General features: G+C 40.1%; 2 protein-coding genes across 8 annotated transcripts in view; both read left to right on the top strand.

Moving 5' to 3' along the window:
- ranbp2 (RAN binding protein 2) overlaps nt 1-5,359 on the top strand; it is a 65,397-nt gene extending 60,038 nt beyond the window's left edge. For all 5 annotated transcript variants that reach the window (XM_048597568.1, XM_048597567.1, XM_048597566.1 and 2 more), the window contains exon 31: nt 4,260-5,359. In XM_048597568.1, the coding sequence (XP_048453525.1) occupies nt 4,260-4,568 (309 nt within the window). In that variant the 3' untranslated portion in view covers nt 4,569-5,359. The remainder of the gene's footprint in view (nt 1-4,259) is intronic.
- A 1,097-nt stretch (nt 5,360-6,456) lies between these two features.
- The window catches only part of LOC109932600 (coiled-coil domain-containing protein 138), a 93,456-nt gene continuing 72,952 nt past the window's right edge, over nt 6,457-26,960 (top strand). The window contains exons 1-4 of one of the 3 annotated variants that reach the window (XM_048598364.1): nt 6,457-6,559; nt 6,932-7,221; nt 21,587-21,641; nt 24,680-24,818. In XM_048598364.1, the coding sequence (XP_048454321.1) occupies nt 7,096-7,221; nt 21,587-21,641; nt 24,680-24,818 (320 nt within the window). In that variant the 5' untranslated portion in view covers nt 6,457-6,559; nt 6,932-7,095. Of the gene's footprint in view, nt 6,560-6,931; nt 7,222-12,066; nt 12,120-19,426; nt 19,504-21,586; nt 21,642-24,679; nt 24,819-26,960 lie in introns of those variants that run through there. The other 2 variants (XM_048598365.1, XM_020531751.2) reach the window with 2 other exon arrangements.

The raw sequence follows: 26,960 nt of genomic DNA, 5'->3' as shown, positions 1-26,960 counted from the left end.
TTTTTGCACTTTCTCCAGTGCTTCTATGTCCTTTCTGTTGTGTGGAATTAGGACTTATGCAAAATACTGTGTGCATCCTGATCAGGGCCTACATAAACTTGTTCTCTGCTTTTGAATTCTACAGCCATAGAAATAATTCCTTTTACTGTACTTTGTTATATTTTATTTATATTGTTGATCTGCTATGCCATTTTTAATGATTTTGCTATCCCTAATCTATTCTATTCCATTCAGTTTCATTTTCTAAGGTACAGGTAATGTTTCTGTTTTTCTAAGGAAATGCATCACCTCATTTATCAATAGTAAACTTCACTTTGACACTTAACTGCCCCTCCTTCAAGTGATGCAGAAAGTGCAAAAGCCAATTTGCACAAGGCAGTAATTCTTGGTTGAATAAAAGGTGGCCTGGATTTTGAAGTCAGGGCGTAAGGTACTCCTTGTTAACTACGTTGACAGTTGCACTCAGACTTTTTGTAGGCCTCAGTGCAGAATGTCACGCCTGCTGTGTGACCTAACACGGTACCAGAAGTAGCGTTTTCGTGTCTGAATAGAAGGAGGTACAGCAATCAAATTGAAGAATCTTTTGAAATATGTGGAACCCGAACCAGAAATTCTATATCGGGTTAAATCATATAGAAGAAAACAGAAAAGATTGGCTAAGAAATATGGAATTAATATAGTAATAAGAAAAGTAGTACACTTGCTTAAAATCACCAACACTGAATTTAACAGTGTTGAGACATTGTAAAATTAAAGTTTCATTTCTCAGCCAGGTAGGTTGATTGACAGTAATTAGTACTGATTGCACCATTAAAAATGAATTTTCACCCAGAATGCTGAGGTTCTAAGATTTTCTGACATTTAGCCAGTCTCACCCTGGCATTGATTTCAAAGCTAAATCAGTGAATAAGTGTCAGAAAGCATTCTGGGGAGAGGGATAAGTGACTGCTCTGTCCTCACTACTTCCATCTCCCTTGCTTGTGCACTGCATTATTCTGCCCTTCTGTGACAATTACAGTAACTTTAATTTGCTACTGCCTTCTCTTCCTTGTTTCATTGCTGTGCCATGCAGCGTCAGGGGACAGGTGAGTTGTGTGGCCATCATTGAGGAGAAGGTGCTAGGGAAGGTGGATAATCACCAAGACTGGATGGACTAAAACCCCAGGGTTCTGATGAAGATAGCTGACGAGATTGTGGAGGCATTGGTGATCTTTCAGGAATCACTGGAATCAAGGAGGGTCAGAAAGGACTGGAAAATGGCTAATGTAACACCCCTGCTTACAAAGTTGGGGGGAAATCAAAATACTGGTTCATAGTTCCTTGTAAGTGGAGTCGCAGGTAGACAGTCCAGTGAAGAAGGCATTTGGTATGCTTGCCTTTATTGAACAGTGCATTGAGAATAGGAGTTGAGGTCATGTTGCGGCTGTACAGGACATTGGTTAGGCCACTTTCAGAATAATGTGTGCATTTCTGGTCACCCTGCTATATGAAGGATGTTGTGAGACTTGAAAGGGTTCAGAAAAGATTTACAAGGATGTTGCCAGGGTTGGAGGGTTTGAGCTGAAGGGAGAGGCTGAATAGGCTGGGGCTGTTTTCCCTGGATTGTTGAAGGCTGAGGGGTGACATTATAGAGGTTTATAAAATCATGAGGGGCATGGATAGGGTAAATAGACAAGGTCTTTTCCCAGGGGTGGGGAGTCAGAAACTAGAGGACAGAGGTTTAAGATGAGAGGGGAAAGATTAGAAATGGACCTAAGGGACAACTTTTTCATGCAGAGGGTGGTGCCTGTATGGAATGAGCGGCCAGTGGAAATGGTGAAGGCTGGTACAATTCCAACATTTTAAAAGGCACATGGATGGGTACATGAATAGAAAGGGTTTAGAGGGATGTGGGTCAAATGCTGGCAAATGGGTGTAGATTAATCTAGGATATCTGGTCGGCATGGACAAGTTGGACCGAAGGGTTTGTTTCTGTGCTGTACGTCTCTATGACTCTAGAAGCTGGTTAGCCTGATCTCAATTGTTGGTAACATTTTAGAATCCATTATTAATGATCAGATTGCTGAGCAACTGGAAGCGCATGGTAAAATAGGGCTGAGTTAGCACGGCTTTATCAAGGGGAGGACATCCCTGACAGATCAGTTAGAATCCTTTGAGGAAGTGACGAGCAAGTTGGACAAGAGAGGTAGTGGATGTGATCGATTTGAATTTCTAGAAGGTTTTTGATAAGATGCCACATAGGAGGCTGCTAAATAAGATAAAAGCATGTGGTGTTAGAGGTAAGGATAGAGGATTGGCTGCCTGGCAGAAGAAGTAGGAATAGAGGAATCCTTTTCAAGATAGCACCTGGTGACTAGTGCAGTTCCACAATAGTCAGTGTGGGGACTAGAACTATTCACATTATACATTAATGATCTGGACGAAGGAACTTGGGGCACTGTTGCTGTGTTTGCAGATGAGACAGAGGTGGAGGGACATAGTGTTGAGGAGGTGGGGAGGCTGCAGAAGGATTTGGACAAGCTAGGAGAGAGGGCAATGAAATGGCAGGTGGAATACGGTGTGGGAAAGTGTGAGGTTGTGCATTTTAGTAGGAAAAGAGGTCTAGACTATTTTCTAAATGCCAGAAAGGCTTTGGAAATCTGAAGCACACGGACTTGGGACTCTTAGTTCAGGATTCTCTTAAGGTTAACATGCAGGTTCAGTTGGCAGTTAGGCAGGCAGATGCAATGTTAGCATTCGTTTTGCAAGGACTAGAATACAATGTACATCTGAAGCTGTATAAGACTCTGGTCAGACTGCATTTGGAATTTTGAGAGAAGTTCAGGGACCTGTATCTAAGGAAGCATGTACTGGCTTTGGTGCAGGTCCAGAAGAAGTTTACAAAAATGGTCCCTGGGATGTAGGGCTTGTCATATGAGGAGTGGTTTAGAATTCTGGGTCTGTACTCAACAGAGTTTAGAAGGATGAGGGGGATCTCATTGAAACTTTCAGAATGCTGATAAGCCTGGATAAAGTGGATGTGGACAAGTAGGAGAAACCAGAACCTGAGGGCACAGCCTTTTTAGAACTGAAATGAGGAATTTCTTCAGCCAGAGGGTATGTGAATTTTTCCTCAAGTGTGTGGAGGCCAAATCAAAGAGTGTATGTAAGATAGGTTCTTGCTTATTAGGGGAGCAAACGTTAAAGGGAGAAGACAGGAAAATGTGGTTGAGAATCGTATCTGCTGTGACAGAATGAAGGAACAAACTTGATGGGCCGTTCAGCCTAATTCTGCTCCTATATCTTATTGTCTAACACTTGAACATTTTTTATTTGTTCATGGCTTGTGGGTTTTGTTTACTAAGGCAGAATCTATCCTAATGACCCAGAGGGCAGTCAGGAGTCAAATACATTGTTGTGTGTCTGGAGTTGTATGTAAGCCAGGCAAGGTAAGGATGGCTTGAAGGATATTAGTGAACAGCTGGTTTTTATTTAACCTACTTTTCGAAGCAACCTATTCAGAGATGCTGTTATTATATATCTCTGGTGCAGGTGGGACTTGAACCCAGGCGCCTCGGAGGGCCCCTAGCCAGAGGTTCTTGCAATCATTGACAGTGATTACACGGTCGCCAATAAGGCTAGCTTTTTATTCACTTTTTAATTGAATTCAGATTTCACCATCTGCCACAGTGGGATTCAAATCTCATTAGAACGTTAGGCTGGGATTCCGGATTACTAATTCAAACACCCCACCTCTCCCAGTTGGTATGCAAGCTTATATTTTGAGACAAATATTTGAGAAATGTGCGCCATGGGGACTTCCATTTAATCATTGTATCCGACTGCATTGCATTGTTTCCAAAAATATTGCAACTAGTTGGATTCCTAGAACATTTCTAGCACATCGGCCATTCAACTTCACAATCTAAAACATTGATTGCTTTCCCAGTTAGAGGATGATACCCTTCCTTCAGTTTCCTTCTTGATACAGTAACATTTTCAACTAAATATCAGACTTTCCAACTAGCTAGTTTATTTTCAGTTCATGCTCTTACTAATTTAAAGTTAGAGTTTTGTAAAAAGCCAAAGAGTGGCTGATATTTTAAATGATTCAGAAGTAGTGTTCTTTAAGTAAAGTTATTAAGCAGCAATGAGAATGCAACAGTTAAAATGAGAAAACAGTAAAAAATACACTTGAATGCTAACTGGGTGAGGCTTAAGATTTGGGTGAAGACTGGCTTTGTAATGTTTTGTGTAACATGAATTTCATTCCCTTTCAGGGTGGTGACATCACAAAGTTTGATGGATCTGGTGGGAAGTCTATTTATGGAGAAATGTTTGAAGATGAAACCTTCATTATACAGCACTCTTGTCCTGGTTTGTTGTCCATGGCAAATAGGGGCCCAAATACCAATAATTCACAGTTCTTTATTACTCTAAAGGAAACCAAGCATTTAAATTTGAAGCATGTAGCTTTTGGCTATGTAAAAGAAGGCATGGATGTTGTGAGAAAAATTGAAACATTTGGTTCTGAAAGTGGCGAAACAAGTCGAACCATTACAATCACTGATTGTGGGCAGATTTCTTAAATGGAGAGTACCCAGTTTCTCTTTGGTCATGCTGTCTATTTGGAATGCTGTAATATTGGATGTTGCTGGGATGTTAACTGTACTGGTCTGAACATTGGATGTACAAATTATATTGATGGCTAGCAGCTGTCCAAGTTTGTTAGTGTTGAATATTGCATGTTTCAGAATAAAAATTTTGGCAAACAATGAGCGGTGGCATTTATCTTAAATGTAAACACGACATTTTGCAGTTCCAGCCGAACTGTGCAGAGCAGTTTAAACCTGGCAATCAAAGTTAAGAGAAATTGTCATTAAGTTGCAACTTTTTAAAGTGTGCAGAAATTCAGAATTAAGGTGGGAATTAGTAACTGTTTTCCAGGTCTACAAGTGGTAATTGCCGAACAGGATTTGGTAATATCAACCAGGCTTTGCATATTTTTGTTTTTGTTTTAGTGCAACCAAAACACTAAGATTTTGTTTCAAAATCCTGGAATCAGGTTACATTTGGTTATTTTGTTGCCAAGATTAAAGCTCTGCTGTTAAAAATTACATTTACTGAAACAGATTTGACACTATTGTAAAATATAAAGTCGTTTTTTACAATGATTTTCTAGTATTTGCTAATGTGATTGGCTCTGTAATTTTAAATTGGTAAATTTAACTAGTTAAAACCCAAACTTTATAAATATTTATAATAAAGGTATAATTGTATCTACTGGTGGATTTAAGCATTTTCTTTGATTTGTTTCAAATGCGTACAGATTTGAAATGGAGGTACATGCCTTACCAACAATAAATTTTATTGTACCTTTCTAAATGCTTTCAGTTTGTGTATTTATTGTTTATTCAAGGAAAGCCTCATTAGGTTATGGGAGATGTGTGTTAAAAGAAATGGATGTTTACATAATTCTCCCCTGTATGTGCTATACAAGGTAATCATTTCATGGGGCCTACTTAGATTTCCTCTTTTTTGACCCACAGCTATCTTGGTTACAGGCTCAAAAGGATTTTTTTTATTTGAATCTTTTTCTGTTCTGTTGGTAACAGCCAGAACTCCCATGATCTTATTAAATTATACAACATGCTTGAGAAGCCAAATGGCTTATTGCTGCTCCTAACTCATGTTTGTAGTTAATTTGAGTTTTCAGCCTTCAGATTTTATTTTTGCTGGCATGGAGTACTTTTTTTCCTTTATTAGTTTGCCTTCAGAGTTTGCATATTCCCATCAAACATGTAGCAGAGATAGTAAAAACTGCCGATGCTGGAGTCTGAGATAACACAGTGTGGAGCTGGAGAGGAACACAGCAGGCCAGGCAGCATCAGAGGAGCAGGAAAGCTGACGTTTCAGGTGGGACCCTTCAGGCACGTGCAGCAGAATGTGATCTACCTGTGAAAATAGCTAACATACTAACTGAATTTTGAACATTGGTAGTATGTTTGTACAATGAATATATATTATGAACACTTGCCCTAACTTGTGCTTTTATTTCTCTCCCTGTTTAAATTCTTTGTGTTTGTCTTTTTTCTCCTTTCACTTGTAGTGCTTAAAGCACAATTTCTGCCAATTACGCTGCCTTTTTTTTAACTATTGATTTTACATCAGTCACTTTCCCCAATGATGTTTAAAACTGCCTTTCAAGAGTTTGCTGCAACTGTAAAGGAACCCCTACAGAGCAGAAAGAGGCCATTTGGTCCATCGAGTATGTACCAATCCTGAAGAGCATTTTACTTTGGCTAACCCATCTAACGTGCACATGCCCGTGGACACTGTAGGGCAATTTTTAGCAATGGCCAATCCACCTAACCTGCACATCTTTGGACTGTGGAAGGAAACCAGAGCACCAGAGGAAACCCACGCAAACGCTGGGATAATGTGCAATCTCTACACCGTCATCCAAGACTGGAATTAAACCTGGGTCTCTGGTGCTGAGGCAGCACTACTAACCACTGTGCTGTTCCGGTGGGCATTTGACTCTCGGGATTAATCAATGGAGTAGGAACTGGTAGTACAGGTAGTTCTCCTATAACACAATAGTTGAGTTCTTGTGTGCCCTCATGCTACAGAAAATCATGTCATAGGGAAATCGCTACAAAATCACCGTACCTGTATAGCAGAAGGTTTGTGTTATCCAAATAGCATCCACTATTCATCAATCATGTTACAGCCAATTTGCTTTAACGAAACACCATAGCCACGTTAAAGAATTTTAGGTCTACATGTGCTGCCGCATGGCTGTGGGGCGTGATGTAGGTGCTTGGGAGAGAATTTTGCACGTCTATGGATTATTTTAAAGTGAAATTTATTCTTATTGTGATCGTTATTGGCTTGTTCGTTTTTAATGTTCATTGGTTCTGATTTGTTTTGGCTTCAATGTGTAAATCAGCGTCAATGTAACTGCCGGTCGATTCACGACAATAGAGGAGGTTGAGCAGGTACCGCAGTGTCGGTTTGGGTGCAGCTTTGTCGCCTGGAGATGAGCCTTCCCTTTGACCCGGAAGTTCCGGCTGCAGATTCAAACGGTTACCGCGGTGATGAGGAGCGGCAGTGATGGCGAGTAACGAGGATCCGGCACTCGAAACCATCATCGAGCGTTTAAAACTTCGTTATTGCGGCAATACGGAGGTCGAGCGCAAGAATGGCGCTGTGGAACAGCTCGGGGACTCTGAGGATCAGGTGAGGGGTTTGCAGCCCACTCCAGATAATCTGGGCGGATACGCCGTTAAACCAAGGATCAGCCTGCCTTTTCCCGAACCGAAACGTTAACTTTCCTGCTCCTCTGATGCTGTCTGGCCTGCTGTGTTCCTGCAGCTCCACGCTGTATTATCTCAGCCTGCCTCTTAATGTGCAATTAAAATAAACTAGTTTGAACTGAAAGTAAACATTCCAATCTCAGCCAATAATGAGCATTCACCTTGCTGTTGTTGAAGGATTGTGCTGTTTGGCGACTTCCATGTTTATATGAGAGTTATTGCACGGGGTGGTGTGGAATAAAGGATGGTGGAGTGATGGAAATGTCAATGGACGTGCAATCTAGAGGAGTGTACAAGTTTGTCTACATGGGTTCAACCCCACTGTGGCAGCATTTAAATGCAGATCATGAATAAGTCTAGAATTAAAAATTAGCATTAGTGGCCATGCAGCAGTCTATTTTTAAAAAAAAAGTACATTCTAAATCTGTAGTAGATATAAAAGTCCTGCATGAGAAGGTACATGAGGGGACTGGAAAGCTAAATTGTATCTATTTTTAATGTCTGAATTTAGAGCATTAGTTATCACTTGGAAATGTGGTATTGTTGTAATTGCAGACGTGAGTGAGGAAAGGCAGGACTGGCAGCTCAACATTCCAGGATTTGAAAGTTTCAGGGAGGAGGAGGGAGGTTGGTGGGGGCAATGTAAGAAAAGGTGGGGCATTGCTTTATTGATAGAGATAATTTACTGCAATAATGAGGGAGGATGTCTTAGAAGGCTCCTGAAATGAGTCCATCTGTGTATAGCTTTAGAAATAAAATGGGGTAATCACTTTATCGGGAGGTCTGTAGTATAATCCTAGTAATCAGAGGGAGATGGAGGACCAGTTATGTAGGCAAATTACAGAAAGGTGAGAGGAATAGTGTTCTAGTTGCAGGGGATTTTGCTAAATTAACTGGGATCACCTAATTGTGAAAGGTTTAGATTGGGTAGAATGTCTAAGAGCACCCAAGAGAGCTTTGTGTGCCAGGATGTAGATAGTCCTACCAGAGATGAGGCAGTGCTAGAACTAATCCTAGGGAATGAAGCTGGTTAAGTTGCTGAAGTATCAGTGGACGAACATTTTGGAGATTGTGACCTAAGTTCCAAAATTCTTATGGAAAGGGATAAGGATAGTGCAGAAGATAATTGCTAAATTGGGGTAAGGCCAATTTCGGTGACACTAGACAGGATCTGGCAAATATAGACTGGCAGTGGCTACTTGTAAGTAAGTCTACATTTGGAAAGGAGGAGTCTTTTGAAAGTAGGATGGTAAGAGTTCAGGGCTAGCATGATCCTCTAGAGTGAAGGGCAAGGGCAGCAATTCCAGGGAAGCCTGATGTCAAGTGCTATCAAGAGTTTATTTAGACAAAGTTTTATGTCAGGTACTGAGCATTAAAAACAGAAGTATAGAAAGTGTAGTGGGGGGCACTTAAAAAGAATTTGAATGTGAAAGAGGGGCTGCAAAATATCTTTGGGAGATAAGATTACGGAAAACCCTAAAGACTGTTACACGTTTATTAAGTGCAACAGGATTACCAGGGAAAGAGTGGGACTGATTCGAGACCAAAGGGGCAATCTGTACATGGAGTCAGAAGACTTGGGTGAGGTCCTAAGTGAATATTTCTCATTTGTATTCACAAGGAGAAAAACATTGTAGCTGGAGATTTTATTTGAGATAATTAGCATCTAGAGCATGTTCAGATTGATAAGGAGGTAATAGATGTTTAATGGGCATAGAGGTGTGTAAGTGCCCAGGGGCTGATGTGATGTATCCGAGGCTGCTATGGGAGGCAAGGTAGGAGATTGCTGGGCCCTTGCAGAGATATTTAGTACTTCACTGGCCGCAGGTGAAATGCTAGATGGTTGGAGGATAGCTAATGTGGTTCCTTTGTTCAAGAAGGACAGTGGGGATAGGCCAGGCAATTACAGATCATTTTAATCTGATGTCAGTGAAGGGGAAATTATTCAAAAAAATTCTAAAGGACCAGATTAATCAATACTTAGAAAGGCAGGGATTGATCAGGAATAGATGGCACAGATTTGTTCGAAGGAGATGCTGTCTGACTAATTTAGTTGAGTTTTTGAGAAGGTGAATGTATTGATGAGGGTAGTGTAGTTGATGTGGTTTACGTGGACTTCAATGAGACCATTGAGAAGGTCCCACATGAAAGACTGTTCCAAAAGATAAGAGTGCATGGGTTCCAAGGCAAGTTGGCAAACAAGATCCAAAATTGGCTTGCAAATAGAAGGCAAAGCGTGATGGTGGAGTTTGTTTTTGTGATTGGAAGTCTGGCTGATTGGTATACCATAGGGATCGGTGCTGCGACCCTTGCCATTTGTTATGTACATTAACGACTTGGATGTGAATGTAGAAGCTATAATCATTAAGTTTGCAGATGATTCCAAAATTGGTGGTGTTGACAGTGAGGAGGATGGTCTCAAGCTTTAGTCTGATATTGATCAGCTGGTAAATTGGGCAGAGCAATGGAAGATGGAATTTAATCCTGATAAAGCGAGGTGATGCATTTTCAAAGATCTGATAAGGGGTGGAGAAACAGAATGAATGATTAGGTTCCTCAGGAGTACTGAGTAACAAAGGGACCTTGGTGTACAAGTTCATAGACACCAGAAGATGCCAGCACAGGTACATAAGAACTAGGAGCAGGAGTAGGCCATCCGGCCCTTCGAGCCTGCTCCGCCATTCAATAAGATCATGGCTGATCTTTTTTGTGGACTCAGATCCACTTACCCGCGTTCTCACCGTATCCTTTAATTCCTTTATTGTTCAAAAAAAATCTACCTTATCTTTAAAAACGTTTACTGAAGTAGCGTCAACTACTTCACTGGGCAAGGAATTCCATAGATTAACAACCCTCTGGGTGAAGAAGTTGCTTCTCAATTCAGTCCTAAATCTGCTCCCTCTAATCTTGAGGCTATGCCCTCTTGTCCTAGCTTAACCTGCCAGTGGAAACATCCTCTGTACTTCTATCTTATCTATTCCCTTCATAATTTTATATGTTTCTATAAGATCCCCCCCTCAATCTTCTGAATTCCAATGAATATAATCCCAATCTACTCAGTCTGTCCTCATAAGCCAACCCCCTCAACTCCGGAATCAACCTAGTAAACATCCTTTGCACCCCCTCCAGTGCCAGTACATCCTTTCTCAAGTAAGGAGACCAAAACTGCACACGGTACTCCAGGTGTGGCTCACCAGCATCTTGTACAGCTGCAACATAACCTCTCTGCTTTTAATTTCAATCCCTTTAGCAATGAAGGACAAAATTCCATTTGCCTTCCTAATTACTTGTTGTACCTGCAGACCTACCTTCTGTGACTCATGCACAAGGACGCCCAGGTCCCTCTGCATAGCAGCATGATGCAACTTTTTAACCATTCAAGTAATAATCCTTTTTACTATTACTCCTACCAAAATGTATGACTTCACATTTATTTACATTGTATTCCATCTGCCAGACCTTTGCCCACTCACTCAATGTATCTATGTTCCTCTGCAAAGTTTCACAGTCCTCTGCACACTTTGCTCTGCCACTTATCTTAGTGTCATCTGCAAACTTTGACACCCTACACGTGGTTCCCCAACTCCAAATCATCTATATAAATTGTAAATAATTGCGGTCCCAACACCAATCCCTGAGGCACACTACTAGTCACTGACTGCCAGCTAGAATAGCACTCATTTATCCCCAGTCTTTGCTTCCTGTTAGTCAACCAATCCTCTATCCATGCTAATACTTTACCCTTAACACCATGCATCCTTATGCAGTAGCCTCTTGTGCGGCACCTTGTCGAAGGCCTTTTGGAAATCTAGGTACACCACATCCACTGGGTCCCCATTGTCCACCTTGCTCGTAATGTCTTCATAGAATTCCAAAAGATTTGTCAAGCGTGACCTGCCCTTCATGAACCCATGCTGCGTCTGCCCAACGGGACAATTTCTATCAAGATGCCTTGCTATTCCTTGATAATAGACTCAAGCATCTTCCCCACTACAGAGGTTAAGCTAACCAGTCTGTAATTCCCCATCTTTTGTCTACTTCCCTTCCTAAACAGTGGCGTCACATTTGCTGTTTCCAATCTATTAAACAGGTAAACAGGGTGGTGAAGAGGCATATGGGATGTTTGCCTTCGTTAGCTGGGGCATAGAATTCAGGAGCAAGGACATCTTGTTACAATTCTATAAAACATTGCTAAGGCTACAGATGGAATACTGTATGCCGTTCTGCTCACCACACTATCAAAGGATGTGACTGCACTGGAGTGGGTGCTGAGGAGATTCACCAGGATGTTGCCTGGGGTGGAAAATCTGTTATGAGGAGTGACTGGATGGACTTGGTTTGTTTTCTCTAGAGCTGAGGGAGGATCTGACTGCGGTATACAAAATTGAGTGGCATAGACAGGGTAGATTGTGAGAATCTTTTCCCCATGGCAGACGCATCTAATACCAGAGGGCATAAGTTTAGGGTGAGGAGTAAGTGGTTTAGAGGGGATCTGAAGGAAGGCTTTTTCACTCAAGGGTGGTAGAAATATGCAGTGCAATGTCTGAGAGGGTGGTGGAGGCAAATATTCTCACAACATTTAAGAAGCATCTGGACGAGCACTTAAAATGCCAGGGCATAGTAGGCTATAGAACAAGTACAGCTAAATGGGATTAGAGTAGTATGGTCAGCATAGACATGGTGGGCCGAATTGCCTGTTTCTACATTGTATGACTCTCTGACTCTTGTTCTCTTTAACAGTTCTGGAATCCACATTATTAGAGACATGTGAATGCACTAGAGATGGTGCAAAGGAAATTTACCAGGATCTTGCCTAGGATGGTGAGTTTTGGTTCTGAAGAGAGGTTCAACAGACTGGGATTGCTTTCCTTGGAGCCGAGGAGAGTGAGAGGGCAGATAGTTGAGATGTGTACAGTTATGAGATAACGTAGTCAGGAATTTACTTTTCCCCTTCGTGGACTGATCAATGAGTGGAGCATAGATTTAAACCAAGCGGCAGGATGTTTGGAGGGGATGTGAGAAAGTTCTTTTTTCACCCAAAGGATGGGGAAACTGACCTGTGATGGTGGTAGAAGAAGAAACCCTCAAAACATTTAGGAAGTGTTTAGATGCGCATCTACAATGCCAAGGCATACAAGTCAAGTGCTGGAAAATGGAATTAGAATAATTAGATGCTTTGTTTTTGACCAGTGCAGTCTCAATGGGTCAAAGGGCATTTTTCTGTGCTGTAGACCTCTAACGACATATTAAAGGCTTCAAAAGATGTGTAATCAGCCAAAATACATACCACCTCAAGCAGGAGTAGGATGTTCAGCACCTCAAGATAGCTCCGTTATTCAATAAGATCCTTACTGATATGATTGTAATCTCAAATCCACATTCCCACCTACTCCGATAACCTTTCACACAATTGTTTTACAAGAATCCATCTTTTCTAAAAATATTCAAGGAGTCTGCCTCCAGCAAGTTTTCAGGAAGAAATTTCTAAAGGCTCATTGTCCTCGAAGAGCAAAACAATTGACTCATCTCTACTTTAAATAGGTGACCACCAATTTTTAAAGTTCTGGTTTCTCCTATGAGAAATGTCCTCTCCACATCTGCTTTGTCAACACCCCTCAGGATCCTTAATGTTTCAATCAAGTTGCCCCTTAATCTTCTAAACTCTAGTCAATAATAGCCTAACTTGTACGACTTTTCTGGTACCACAGCCCGCACATTCCAGGTATCAGCCTGCTGAAACTTTAATAAATTGCTTCCAAAATATTTACATCTTCCTTTAAACAAAGTGACCAATACTATGCACAGTACTCCAGATATGGTCTCACCAGTACCTTATATTACTGAAGCATAACTTCCCTATTTGTATCCAATTCTCATCATTTTGTTCAACATTAGTATTAATGGTTTTTTGTATGTTACTAGAAATTTACTACAATGAAATTTTTATGGGACTCCTTGTAGTATGTTGCACTCTGGGATCGGGGTTTAATTGGCAGGACTGAGCTTGTATCTTCAGTTGTGTATTCTTCCGTTGGTTTGAGAGTACAGAACAGCATACACATCGTAATTTCTTTCATCAAGTATTACCAGCGAAAAAAACCTTCACACCAAAGCAATAAGAATTTTTAGGCTGGGGCTGAAATGGTTAGATTTTCTTTCGTGGAAAATACATTGAGTGAGCTATTCCACATGATTATTGTTGAAAGGAGATGCATAGTTATTCCATGAGTGTGGGTAATATGATATTTAGGAATCCAAAGATATTAAGCTAGATTTTGCTGAGAATTGAGCCATGTCATTATTATTGTGTACATTAGCCAGCCAGGTGAATTTACTGTTTGCTGTGCAAAAATAACATCTTGCACTGACCTCTTTCTGATTTCATGAAGTTGCTTTTGCATGTTAATTGCTCAATAAATTGCCTCACTCCACCCTGTCTTAGCTGATCTGCTGAAACCTTTATGCCATACAGTCTGGGACCTGATCAGGTATATCCCAAAACTTTGTGGGAAGCCAGGGAAGTGCCCATGGGATTGCAGGCTTAGTTAAAGATTTCTTATAGATTTTTTAAAATATAGTTTTATAGTTATTATAGTTATTATAATTTACTAATATAAGATTTTTTCCAATTTATTTTATTAACATTAAAAAAACAAAAAAAATCAAATCATGACTATTCTGTCAAATGAACATTTTAAAAACTTTTTTTAAGGGTCTGCAGTATATGGCTGCGGTTTATTTTAAATTCTTAATTCAGAAATTAAAAGTCAGTATGCATTTTAGAGGGTTTTGTTTATATTGCAAAGGTTTTTTTTTAATAAGGAGTTGTGTTTTCATTCCGGAGAGTCCTACACGTGGTCAGCTCCGGAGAAGATTCTTTTTCTTCAAGGAATTTATTGAAGAGGAATCGTTTTTATTCAGTTAATCAGCTAAGTGGTTGAATTTATTTAATTTTTATATGTTTGATATACATATTTAATTTTTTTCCATTTTAACACTTTTCTGTAGGTAATGAAAGGTTGTTTATTTTATATATAAGGTGTTATTGAGACATCCCTTTTTTGAGGCTAAATGTTATAAAGGCCGTATATAAGGTACAGAGTGAGATGGCTAGTAGATTTAGAAAAGTTATTACTCAGCAGGATCAGCCAGATGGGTGACTGTCAGGAAAAGTAAGAAGGTAGTTCAAAAGTCTCCGGTGGCTATTCCTCTATCAAATAGATATTCAGTTTTTGGAACAGTTGAAGCGAGTTGAAGCTGATAGTCTCTCAGAAGAAAATTGACGGGCCAGTCAGTTCTTGGGCACTTGGAACGATTCTTATGTTAGGCAGCGTTTGACAAGTTTTAATAGATTTATTGTTATAGGGGACTGTCCTGTCAAGGGCATAGACAGAGCGTATAAATTTAGGATGGTTTGTTGCTTTCCTGGTGCTAGGATTAAGGACATTTCTAAACGTTTCAAGCATATTGTTAAAAGTGAGATTGAGAAGCCAGAAATTATAGTACGCATTAGTAGGAATGACATTTATAGGGAAAAAATTAAAGTAGTATAGAGTTAGGTAAGGTTAGGTAGAGGTTAGGTAGAAGATTAAAAAATAAAACCTTAAAAGTAGTAATTTCTGGTTTACTCCCAATGCAAAACTCAAACAAGGGAAGGAACATAAGGTTAACGGAGATAAATCAATGGCTGAAGAGCTGGTGTATTGTTCAGGGATTCAGTTTTTGGATAATTGGAATGTCTTTTGGGATAGAAAAGACCTGTTCAAAAAGGATGGGTCTAATCTAAACCGGAAAGGGACCAATATCTTAGCAGGGAGATTTCCTCATTCTTTAAGGGAGACTTTATACTGATAGAGAAGGCGAGAGGAGAAATTCTAAGTAGCAGTGTAAACGGGAGGGTTGATGGGTTAGGTTCTGAAAGTGAGGAGAGTACGTCAGTTAGAAAAGAAAGACAAGAGAGATTCAGACTATGTAGTAACTCTGAAGAACTAAATTGCATTTATTTCAAAGCAAAGGGTCTTACAAGTAAAGCTGATGATCTCAGAACATGTTTAAGAACATGGGATTCAGATGATATAGCTATTACAGAAACTTGCTTGAGAGATAGACAAGACTGACAGCTCAATGTTCGCGGTTTTAGATGCTATAGGAAAGATAAAAAAGGAAGCAAGAAGAGGGAGGGGTTGGCGTTTTTGATTAAGTAATACATTACTGCTATAACTAGGGAAGATATTTCTGAAAAATCGTCCAGTGATAAAATATGGGTAGAAATTACAAATAAGAAAGGAAAGATTACTTTGATGGGATTGTACTAAAGGCCGTTCCCCAATAGTAAGAGAGAAATGGAGAAACAAATATGTAGGGAGATCTCAGATATATGTAAGTATAATATGATTTTAAATAATAGAGGATTTTAATTTTCCAAACATTGTCTGGGACTACCACAGTGTTTGGATGGTGAAGAATTTGTCAAACGTGCTCAAGAAAATTTTCTTTATCAATGTGTGGATGCTCATACTAAAAAGGAGCAAAACAAGATCTTCTTTTGAGCAATAAGGCAGGGCAGGTGACTGAAGTAAAAATGGGGGAACACTTTGGGTCTAGCGATCATAATTCTGTTAGTTTCAAAATGGTTATGTAAAAGGATAAGCCTTCCATAAAAGTTAAAGGTTTTAAATTGACTAAGGCAAATTCTAATGGTATGAGACAAGAACTTTCAAAAGTTGATTGGAGAAGACTGTTTGCGGGTAAAAAGACATCTGACAAGTGGGATGCATTCAAGAGTGATGACGAGAGTTCAGAGGGATTTTGCTCCTGTTAGAGTGAAAAGTGAGGCTGGTAAGATTAAGGAACAATGGATGAATAAAGATAGAGGTTCTAGTCAAGCATAAAAGAGACTTTTTTTTTAGATATTGACCATTGGTTCGATTGAATCTCTTAATCAATATAAAGAGTGTAGGGGCATTCTTAAGAGAGAAATCAGGAAGGCAGAGAGGGGTTATGAGATAGCATTGGCGGATACGGTTAAAGATAATCCAAAGAGATTCTACATTAAGAGCAAGAGAGTAATTAAAGAGAGGGTTGGGCCTCTTAAAGGTAAAGGAGGTTGTCTTTGTGTTGAGCACCAGGAGATGGGAGAGATACTAAACGAATATTTTGCATCAGTTTTTACTGTGGAAAAAGAAATAGATTCTAGACAATGCAGAGAAGATAAACTTTGATGTTTTAAAAAACAGTTCACATTACAGAAGAGGAAGTTCAGGTGATCCTAGAGAATATATAGGTGGACAAATCTCCAGGACCTGAACTAATGTGTCCCAAAATGTTGTGGGAAGTAAGGAAGGAAATTACGAGACCCCTTGCAGAAATATTTGCATCATCTATAACTACCGGTGAGGTGCCTAGTGACTGGAGAGTGGCTAATGTTGTATCTTTGTTGAAGAAAGTTCCCCGGTTTCTCCTTAGAACCTATAGACCTAACTTTGGTTGTGGGCAAATTGTTGGAGGTGATTATAAAAGAAAGGATTTACAGACATTTTGAGAGGCAAAAATTGATTAGGGATAGTCATCATGCGAGGAAATCGAGTCTCTCAAACTTGTTTGAGTTTTTTGAGGAAGTTACTAAAAAGATTGATGATGGCAGAGCAGTAGACGTTGTTTATTTGGATTTTAGAGAAGCCTTTGACATGGTTCTGCATGGTAGACTAATTAGTAAAGTTAGGGCACATGGGATTCAGGGTGAGTTTGCCAATTGGATACATAATTGGTTTAACGGCAGGAGACAGAGAGTAATGGTGGAGGATTGTTTTTTGGACTAGAGGCCTGTGACCAGTGGTGTTCCACAGGGATCAGTTCTGAGTCCTCTTTTGTCATTTATATAAATGATTTGGATGAGAATATAGAAGGCATCGTTAGTAAGTTTGTGGTGAGAGGAGAGAGATTTTTAAAAAAAATGAGGTAAATTTTTTACATAGAGGGTGGTTCGCGTGTGGAATGAACTTCCTGATGAAGTGGTGGATGCAGGTAGAGTTACAACATTTAAAAGACATTTGCATGGATATATGAATAGGAAAGGTTTGGCGGGATATGGACCAGGAGTAGGCAGGTGGGACTAGTTCAGTCTGGGATTATGGTTGGCATGGACTGGTTGGACTGTAGGGTCTGTTTCTGTGCTGTACGACTCTATGACTCTAAGTGATTGTTGGGCTGCTTGCCAAGATATTTTTACCATCGATAGCTACGGATGAGGTGCCAGCAGACTGGAAATTGGCTAATGTGGTGCCATTATTTAAGAAAGATGGTAAGGAAAAGACAGGGAACTGTAAACTGGGAGCCTGATGTCACTGGTGGGTAAGTTGTTGGAGGGGATTCTGAGGGACAGGATCTACATGTATTTGGAAAGGCAAGGACTGATTAGGGTTTAGTCACCATGGCTTTGTGCGTGGGAAATCATGTCTCACTAACTTGATTGAGTTTTTTGAAGAGGTGACAAAGAAGATTCATGAGGGCAGAGCAGTGGACATTGTCCGTATGAATTTCTGCAAGGCATTTGAGAAGGTACTGCATGTTAGACTGGTTAGCAAGGTTAGATCACATGGAATCCAGGGAGCGCTAGCCATTCGGATACAAAATGGCGTGAAGGTAGGAGACAGAGGGTGATGGTGGAGGATTGTTTTTCAGAGTGGAGGCCTGTGTCCAGTGGTACGATACAACGATCCACGCTGGGTCCACTGTTGTTTATCATTTATATAAAAATGTGAATATAGGAGGAATGATTAATAAGTTTGCAGATGACACCAAAATTAGTGGTGTAGTGGACAGTGAAGAAGGTTATCTCAGAGTACAATGGGACCTTAATGAGATGAGCCAAGGAGCTGCAGATGGAGTTTAATTTAGATAAGTATGAGGTGTTGCATTGAATAGGAAGGTGTTAGAGGGATGTGGGCCAAATTGGACTGGATTAATTTAGGATATTTAGTTGGCATGGGTGAGTTTCTGTATGAGTCACACAGCATGGAAACTGACCCTTCGGTCCAAGTAGTCCATGCCAACCATAATCCCGAATTAAACTAATCCCACCTACCTGTGCTTGGCCCATACCCCTTCAGATATTTCTTATTCATGTACTTATCCAAATGTCTTTTAAACATTGTAACTGTACCCACATCCGCCACTTTCTCTGGAAGATCATTCTACATGTGAACCACTTCTTTGTAAAAACGTTGCTGCTTATGTCTTTTTTAGCTGTCAGCCAACCAATGTATATACCAAAATGGCACTGGCTTCAGATCACCCAGTCTCATTTCACCCTTTCAGAGGCCGAGCCCTAGTGCCAGCCGTGTCCATCCTATACCTGCTGTGTATGTGTGCTGTACCCCCCAACTCCACTCCCTCTGGGCCTGCTCCCCAAATGTTCTGAGTTATCCAGTGCTCTGGAAACTCCGCAAACCACCAAGTTCATCAGTTTTCGTCAGTGAGGTGAGTACGCCAACTTCATGCTGGTGAGTCAAGGCAACGTGAAGCCATTTCTGGATACTTTTTGGTGGAGTCCGTGGAGAGCAACCTCCGGATATATTGTTCAGCTGTGCACGCGTGAATGCTGGAAGTTACAATCTGAATTCCATATAAGTACCCCTAAGGTCTTGATTTAAGCCTGTTGGTTTCAGTCAGCTTGACAATGATGCATTACATCGCAAAATGCTTTGCAGCCCATTTTATAAAGTGCAATTGTTGTATTAACTTAGTGTGGTGACCATTTTCGCAGGGAAAGATCACCCTAACAGGAATGAGATAAATGACATGATCTGTTTTAGTGTTAGTTTTGAAGGAGTACTGCATATCATAGGGACATTGGACTTAAAAGAAAGAGTAGGCTCTTTGGCACTTCAAGCCTGCTGTATCATTCAGTATGATCATGGCTGATCTGGTTGAGATTTCGTCTTCACTGTCCTATTTGCATCCCGTAACCCTTGACTATTACAAATGCATCTAAATTTAAAGACCTAGCTTCCATTACCATCTTGGAAGCGAATTCCACGCTTTAACAAACCTTTAAGACAACAAGATATGCCTTCATCTCTATCTTAAAAAGAAGATCTCTTATTCTTATGCTGTGCTTCCCCCCCCAGATTTTGGTATCATCCGCAAGAGGAAACATCCTTCCAGTACTCACCCTATCCAGTCCACTCAAGATCTGCAATCTCTGGTAGTTAACCAACCACCTTAAATTTTGTGTTTTCTGCTGACCTTTTTTACAATGGGAACACATTCTCCTTGTTTACATTCCAGACACTTCATAATTTTGAACACCTCAGTCCCTGTCTTCTCAGGAAAACAAAACAGGCCCAATTTTTGAAATGTATCCACATTTTTGAACTCTTATCCCAGAATCATTCTCTGCACCATCTGAAATGCCTTCCTAAATTGTGGTGCCCAGAATTGGGTATGACACTACAGTTGAGGCCAAACTAGAGTTTTAGGAAGATTTAGCATAACTTTCTTGCTTTTTTATTTGATGGCTGTATTTAAGCCGAAGATCGCGTATGCCTTATTAACTGCTTTCTCAACCAGCCTGTATTCCTAAAGCCCCTCTTTTTCTGCAAAACCCCATTTATCCTTGGTTTCATGTTGCTTTTCTTCGTCTGTCCTATCAAAATGAATCACTTCATATTTCTCTGCATGAATTTCATCTGCCATTTAACCACTATCATGTCTGTTGTGAAATTTGTCATTGTGCTGCCACAGTTCATAATACTTTCAAGCTCTATGTCATCTGCAGGTTTTGAGTTACATATTAGTGCTTAGTTCTTTTACAGACACAGAATTTGCAGTCTAATTCATAAACATGCAAAAATGAGAGAGGCAAGATCATTTTAAAAGGGTGAGAAACATTGGAGCACAGAATGTCATTCAGCTCCCCTAGTCTGGTCCATCTTTCAATTGGATTGCGGCTAATATTTTCTTCATCTAACCATCCACGTTCAAGACAGAAATCGATATCTTTCTGAAGACTAAATACATAACATTAAAGAATATGGAGATAGTGCAAGAAGGTGCGATAGAGAATATGATGAGTTATGACCTAAAATGGCAGGACAGGCTTAATGGGCTCAGTGTCCTAATCAGTCACATCAGCTTTTAGGAAAGAAAGTTCTAGATTTCCACCGTCCTTTGTATTAATGTCAGTTGAAGCATTGTATTTTGAGCTTTATTGTAGTTCGTCATGTTTTTGTTGCAATTGACCAAACGAGAAGACTATAACACTGAGAGGTTAAGTGATCTGAGGAAAATGAGTTGGAAAAAAATCACCAAGAAAAATTAAATAGATTTTATCATAATCAGATGTGACATTAAATATGGCAGCTTGGTGGTTCAGTGGTTAGCTCTGCTGCCTCACAGCACCAGGGACCCAGGTTCAATCCCAGCCTCCGGCAACTGTCTGTGTGGAGTTTGCACGCGCTCCTGGTGTCTGTGTGGGTTTCCTCCCATAGTCCAAAGATGTGCAGGCTAGGTGGGTTAGTGGTGTAAAAGGTATTGGGTGGGATGCTGTTTGAAGATTAGGGGCAGACGTAATAGGCCCAGCAGCTGCTTTCTGCCCTGTAGGCCAAGTATCCTACTTTAGGGGTGGCACGGTGGTTAGCACTGCTGTCTCACAGCGCCAGGGTCCTGGGTTCAATTCCACCCTTGGGCGACTGTCTGTGTGGAGTTTGCACATTCTTCGTGTCTGCGTGGGTTTCCTCTGGGTGTTCCAGTTTCCTCCCACAGTCCAAAGATCTGCAGGGTAGGTGGATTGGCTGTGCTAAATTACTTGTAGTGTTCAGGAATGAGTGGATTAGGTGAGTTATAGGGGGATGGGTCTGGGTGGGATGCTATGAGTGTCGGTGTGGACTTGTTGGGCCGAAGGGCCTGTTTCCACATTGTAGCGATTCCATGAACTATGAAAAATAGTAACAAAAGTGATTATCATGTCATAGAAAATATTGATATTTATAAATATTATCATACCATTGGTATTTCGCCTCAACTTTGTGTAGCTGGTAAGTTACTAAATGGATATTTATTACAACACTAATTTAAAATATCACAATATAGCGATGCATCATAAAAATTAGCTCGGTTTCTATTTTATGAGGGTAAATTGTCAATAGTCTTTTATTACTTGTCAAATAAATCTGGCACCATCTTGCTAAGATGCAGGTAATGTTGTATATATTTCCTCAATATTTAACTTTCCACATTTTGCAGTATTTAATTTAAAGATCACAATTTCAAAATTTGTTTTATTTTAGGAGTCCACAGTAAGCTCAATCAAAATTAATTCAAAAATCAACTCACCTATCAAAGGTAAGATTAAGTGATTTTTTTTTAACCTTTTCTGTTTGCCAGAATTAAAATAACAGTTGCACTAAATTTGTAAACTGGTGTATACTGGTGTAAAACTGCCTCTCCTCTGGTCAATATATATGTATATGGGATGTATATATTGAGCTTGGATGTCATTCAGTGATGCTTCACCAGAATTATACCAAGTTAAAGTTAAACCATTTGAGCATTAGCCTGATTCCATCCCTGACCCCCAAGTTTAGAAAGTTGAGAGCTGATCAAATTGAGTAATTTAAAATAATAAATCAATTCCATAGAGTGTAAATAAAGAAGTTATTTCCTCTGATGTGGAAATCCAGAATAAGGGAACGTTGTCTTAAAAGGGAATATTGTCTTTGGGAAAGGGATGGCCTAATGGTATTATTGCTAAACTATTAATCCAGAAACTATTGTTCCGGGGACCCAGGTTTGAATCCCACCTCAGCAGATGATGGAATTTGAATTACATAAAGAATATCTATAATTAAGAATCTACTGATGAGCATGAAACTATTGTTGATTGTTGGAAAAATCCATCTAGGTCATGAATTTTCCTTCAGGAAAGGAAATCTGCCACTCTCACCTGGTCTGACCCACATGTGACTCCAGATCCACAGCAATGTGGTTGGCTCTCATCTGCCCTCTGAAATGGTCTACAGCCTCTCAGTTATATCAATTGCTATAAAGTCTCAACAAAGAAATGAAAACAGACAGACCACCCAGCGTCAACTTAGGCACTGGAAAAGAGAACGGCAGAAACAGCCCTGTCGACCCTGCAAAGTCATCCTTGCTAACATCTGGGGCCTAGTGCCAAAATTGTGAGACCTGTCTCAGACTAGTCAAACAACAGCCTGACATGGTCACACTCATGGAATCATACCTTACAAACAATGATCCAGACACCACCATCACCATCCCTGGATGTCCTCTTCCACCAGCAGGACAGATGCAGCAGGGGTGGCTGCACGGTGGTATATACTGTTGGGAGGAAGTTTCTCTAGGCTTTGACTCTCAAATTTGACTCCAAACCCCATGAAGTCTCAAGACTTCAGGTTAAATATGGGCAAAGAAACCTCTTGCTGACTACCATGTACTGTCCTCTGTTAGCTGTTCAGTTAATTAATACTTACAGTACTAGACAAGTTCCTACTCACAGTTATGACCAAGTCCAGAGGTGTGAATAATCTCCTTTCTTTTCATAAAACAGACAAATATGGATGCTGGAAATCTGAAACAAAAATAGAATCTGTTGGAGAAACTCAGTATTTCTGGATCTGTGGATAGAAAGCAAAGTTAACATTTTGATTCCAGTGATCCTTCGCTCTGAAGATGCAACAATTTTCACTCCTGAGATTGATAGAACAGAGTCTGATTTTTTAAAAAATTGCTTTTCTTCAATTTAGTATGTATTTGACCATATGTAAAGCTACAAAAAAAATGCTGTTCAGATTTGAGTTAACAAGTGAAGAGTTTGTTTTACTTGATACAAGCAGATTAAGAAAAAAACAAGTTTGGGATGCATCAAATATATATTTAGTGATTGTTTATAAACTTGTTAAGCAGCCCAATCAAGATGGCTGTTATAATCACGTGACTTATCAATAACCTTCCAGAAGCTTCTTGGAATCCAATGACAGCCAACTAATTAATGCCTCAAGTACCTCCTGATGAGCCATGAATGCTAACTCTGTGTTATAACCTGTGACAGAGATCATTGTTGCCGAGAAGCAAGTGATTGCTAACGCAGATAACTGAGCAACTATACATGCGCATTCATTGGGGAGCGCATGGTTCCAAGCACTGATGTCATCCCGTACGTTTTATGTGTGACATCATGTGCAAATGTATTAATGTGCATGTGCAGGGAAGTGCGCATGCACTTGAAGTTGACTTCTCTGGTGGGGAGATAGATGCTGGATATGGAATGGGAGTGGTTCCCAGAGTGAGAAGGAAAGAGATGGAGAGCCCAGTAGCTGAGGATGCGGTTGGAGAGACAAGCAGAACCTGAGAGCCAGGGATGGGGAGGAGGAGGCAACAAAGAGAGCCCGGGGTCCATGAGGCCTCCTTCCTCCTATGTCTACCTTCCAGGTTCTCCCCTGCCCCCTAAGCACCTGGAACCTGCTTTTAACCCCCATATTTCTCTCTTTCATGAAAATACATGCTTTATCCTCAAGGAATGAAAATTGAGCTCTTCTTCCTGAGCCATTTCTAAACACCATAAAAATTTTACAACAAAAACAAAAGAACTGCGGATGCTGTAAATCAGGAAAATATCAGGGATCATAAAAATTTTGCTCTATTTTACATTCCTACTTTACATTTCGCAAAGTTTTACCTACATTTCTTTGGCCTCTCAAACATGGTGATTTTGCATAAAAATTTAACACTTGACACACATATAGTTGACAGTGACAAACATGTTCTGGGCTGATATGATCGCTTCACCTGTGTTTCTCAATTATAGAATTTGTACAGTGGAACAAACAAGTTTTTTCATAACAAAGAGCCAATGTTGCAAATTAAATCAAGGGCATGTTCTTTGAAGCAAATTAAATAAGCATGCCTTGTTACACATTACCTAAGTATTACTTGGTACCTCAGATGCTGATTGTGGATGTGACCAGATCCATAAATAAGATCAGCTCTTTCAAGAAACATCATAGGAATGGGTGTATTTGATATTTTTTTTTGATGCATTCCAAAGTTGAAAGAAAATTTTATTTACCTTTCCTACAAAAATATATATTTTACTTTCGTCATGTTAACAGTGGTGTTATTATTCAAATCTAATTTTTTTCCCTTATGAATGAATGGATTAATATTCTGTTTATGGTGCAAAATTGGTTGACGCACACCAATTGAACTTCTAAAATGTGATTGCTAGTCCTTGATGTCAAGTTTGAACCAGCAACTTGCTACTTTTAAACTTGTTATATAATGATTAGTTGCAGCTTTTGGTGTTTGTGGTGTACAGTTGTCCATTCTACATAATCGAAAGCTTGCTTTGTCTTGAATATTAGGTACTGTGGATATATTGTCAAGAAAGAAATGTTCGCTATCTACTATGAAGTCGCCTATATCTGGCCTTACATATGCTGGGAAAAAGCACTATAACAGAATGTTACGTAACCTGTACAAAATAAATCTTGACTCTGCATGGTAAGGCTGGAGACGTATAAAAGTATCATTTACCTCGACAATAACTTTCTGCATCATAATCTTTTTCAAAGAATGCAAATAATTAACAATAACTAACAATCTTAGCATTGTGAAATGAGGAAAAATTGTAATTCAGTGTGTACATCAAATTAAGTAAAGGTGATCACTTTTGAAAAGAAATAGAATATCTATTCTAATATTAATGTTAAGATACAGTCAACTCAGTTAGTGATTGCAGTTAAACTGGGGGAATGGATAAATTAAGTATTTAGAAATTAGTTGCAGTAATGTCATTTTGAGGCAAAATGTTAGGAATTATAATTTTTAAAAGGGTACTGAACATATAAAATTCCATGAGTCAGTCAAAGGTCGTTGTGATGATTTAGACGTGAGTTTAACAACACAATCTCATATAAAATTCAAAAAGATCTTTGGTGCTGGAAAGCTAAAATTAAATAGAAAGGGCAGGAAGTACTCAGCAGGTCAGGCATCATCCGTGGAGAGATGAAATAGAAGCTAACAGGATTTTAATTGGATCAGAGATAGTAGGAACTGCAGATGCTGGAGAATTCGAGACAACAAGGTGCAGAGCTGGATGAACACAGCAGGCTAAGCAGCATCATAGGAGCAGAAAGGCTGACGTTTCGGGCCTAGACCCTTCATCAGAAATGGGGGAGGGGAAGGGGGTTCTGAAATAAATAGGGAGAGAGGGGGAGGCGGATAGAAGATGGATAGAGGAGAGGATAGGTGGAGAGGAAACAAACAGGTCGAAGAGGCGGGGATGGAGCCAGTAAAGGTGAGTGTAGGTGGGGAGTTAGAGAAGAGATAAGTCAGTCCAGGGAGGACGGACAGGTCAAGGGGGTGGGATGAGGTTAGTAGGTAGGAGATGGGGGTGCAGCTTGAGATGGGAGGAAGAACAGGTTAGGGAGGCGGGGACAATCTGGACTGTTTTTGGGATGCGGTAGGGGGAGGGGAGATTTTGAAGCTTGTGAAATTCCCATTGATACCATTGGGCTGCAGGGTTCCCAAGCGGAATATGAGTTGCTGTTCCTGCAACCTTCGGGTGGCATCATGGAATGGACTTGAGGTCATGTATATTGGGAATTAATCTAATAGAAGAACTACATAACAACATAGCATCTAACAGAATAAAATATGTTTTGCTGAAAAGAGGCAATTTTTGTTGAAGCTTTTCATGTTGCATCCATCAGGATAATTTAAGAAAAAGATACAAATTTAAGGAGAAAAATCATCATTTATGATTTAGAAGAGGAGCGTGCTGATTGTTTGGCAAGTGAACTCATTGGTAGAAGCATTCCCATGGAGAATGCACTCATTAATGCCGATTGACAGTTAACTACGAAACCTTTTGTTTAAATTTTAAGCCAGACGGACTGATTGTTTGATCAGGGCATTGCCTTGAGAAATGAAACAGTGAAAAGTTGTCACCTTTATTTAAGTTGAAACAGTTGCGTTGAGTTTATATATCTTTTCTGTCTGCAAAGAACAGGACCTTGTGTGTTAATATATGTAGCTTTCGATGCATGTAAGTGTGCTGTGCTGCAAGCCCAACCGATGGTCTAAATTGGTTGTTAACGTAATTCTTCACACTCCAGGATTATCTAGTAAATGTTGTGCAATTGCAACATCACTTCTAATGTTGAACAGACATGCAAGGTTGCAAGCATTGGGGGAGGCGATGTCCTAGTGGTATTATCGCTGGACTATTAATCTAGAGACCCAGATAACATTCTGGGGACCCAGGTTCGAATCCCGCCATGGCAGATGGTGGAATTTGAATTCAATAAAATATCTGGAATTAAGAATCTACTGATGACGATGAATCCATTGTTGATTGTTTGGAAAAACCCATCTGGTTCACTGATGTCCTTTAGGGAGGGAAACTGCCATCCTTACCTGGTCTGGCCTACATGTGAGTCCAGACCCACAGCAATGTGGTTGACTTTTAACTGCCCTCTGGGCAATTAGGGATGGGCAGTAAATGCTGCCTAGTCAGTGACGCCCTCATCCCGTGAATGAATAAAGAAAAAAAAACTTGAGTACAGTCAGTACCTTGTTTTTTGGGAACTGCCGAAGGCATATGCCATTTGATATGGCCCATTAGTCTTGGGGACAAATGGT

This window comes from Rhincodon typus, chromosome 6 (assembly GCF_021869965.1).
Source record: "Rhincodon typus isolate 14 chromosome 6, sRhiTyp1.1, whole genome shotgun sequence".
NCBI classification, from domain to species: domain Eukaryota; kingdom Metazoa; phylum Chordata; class Chondrichthyes; order Orectolobiformes; family Rhincodontidae; genus Rhincodon; species Rhincodon typus.
Note: the sequence above shows the minus strand (reverse complement) of the source record. Positions and strands in the feature narration are given on the sequence as shown.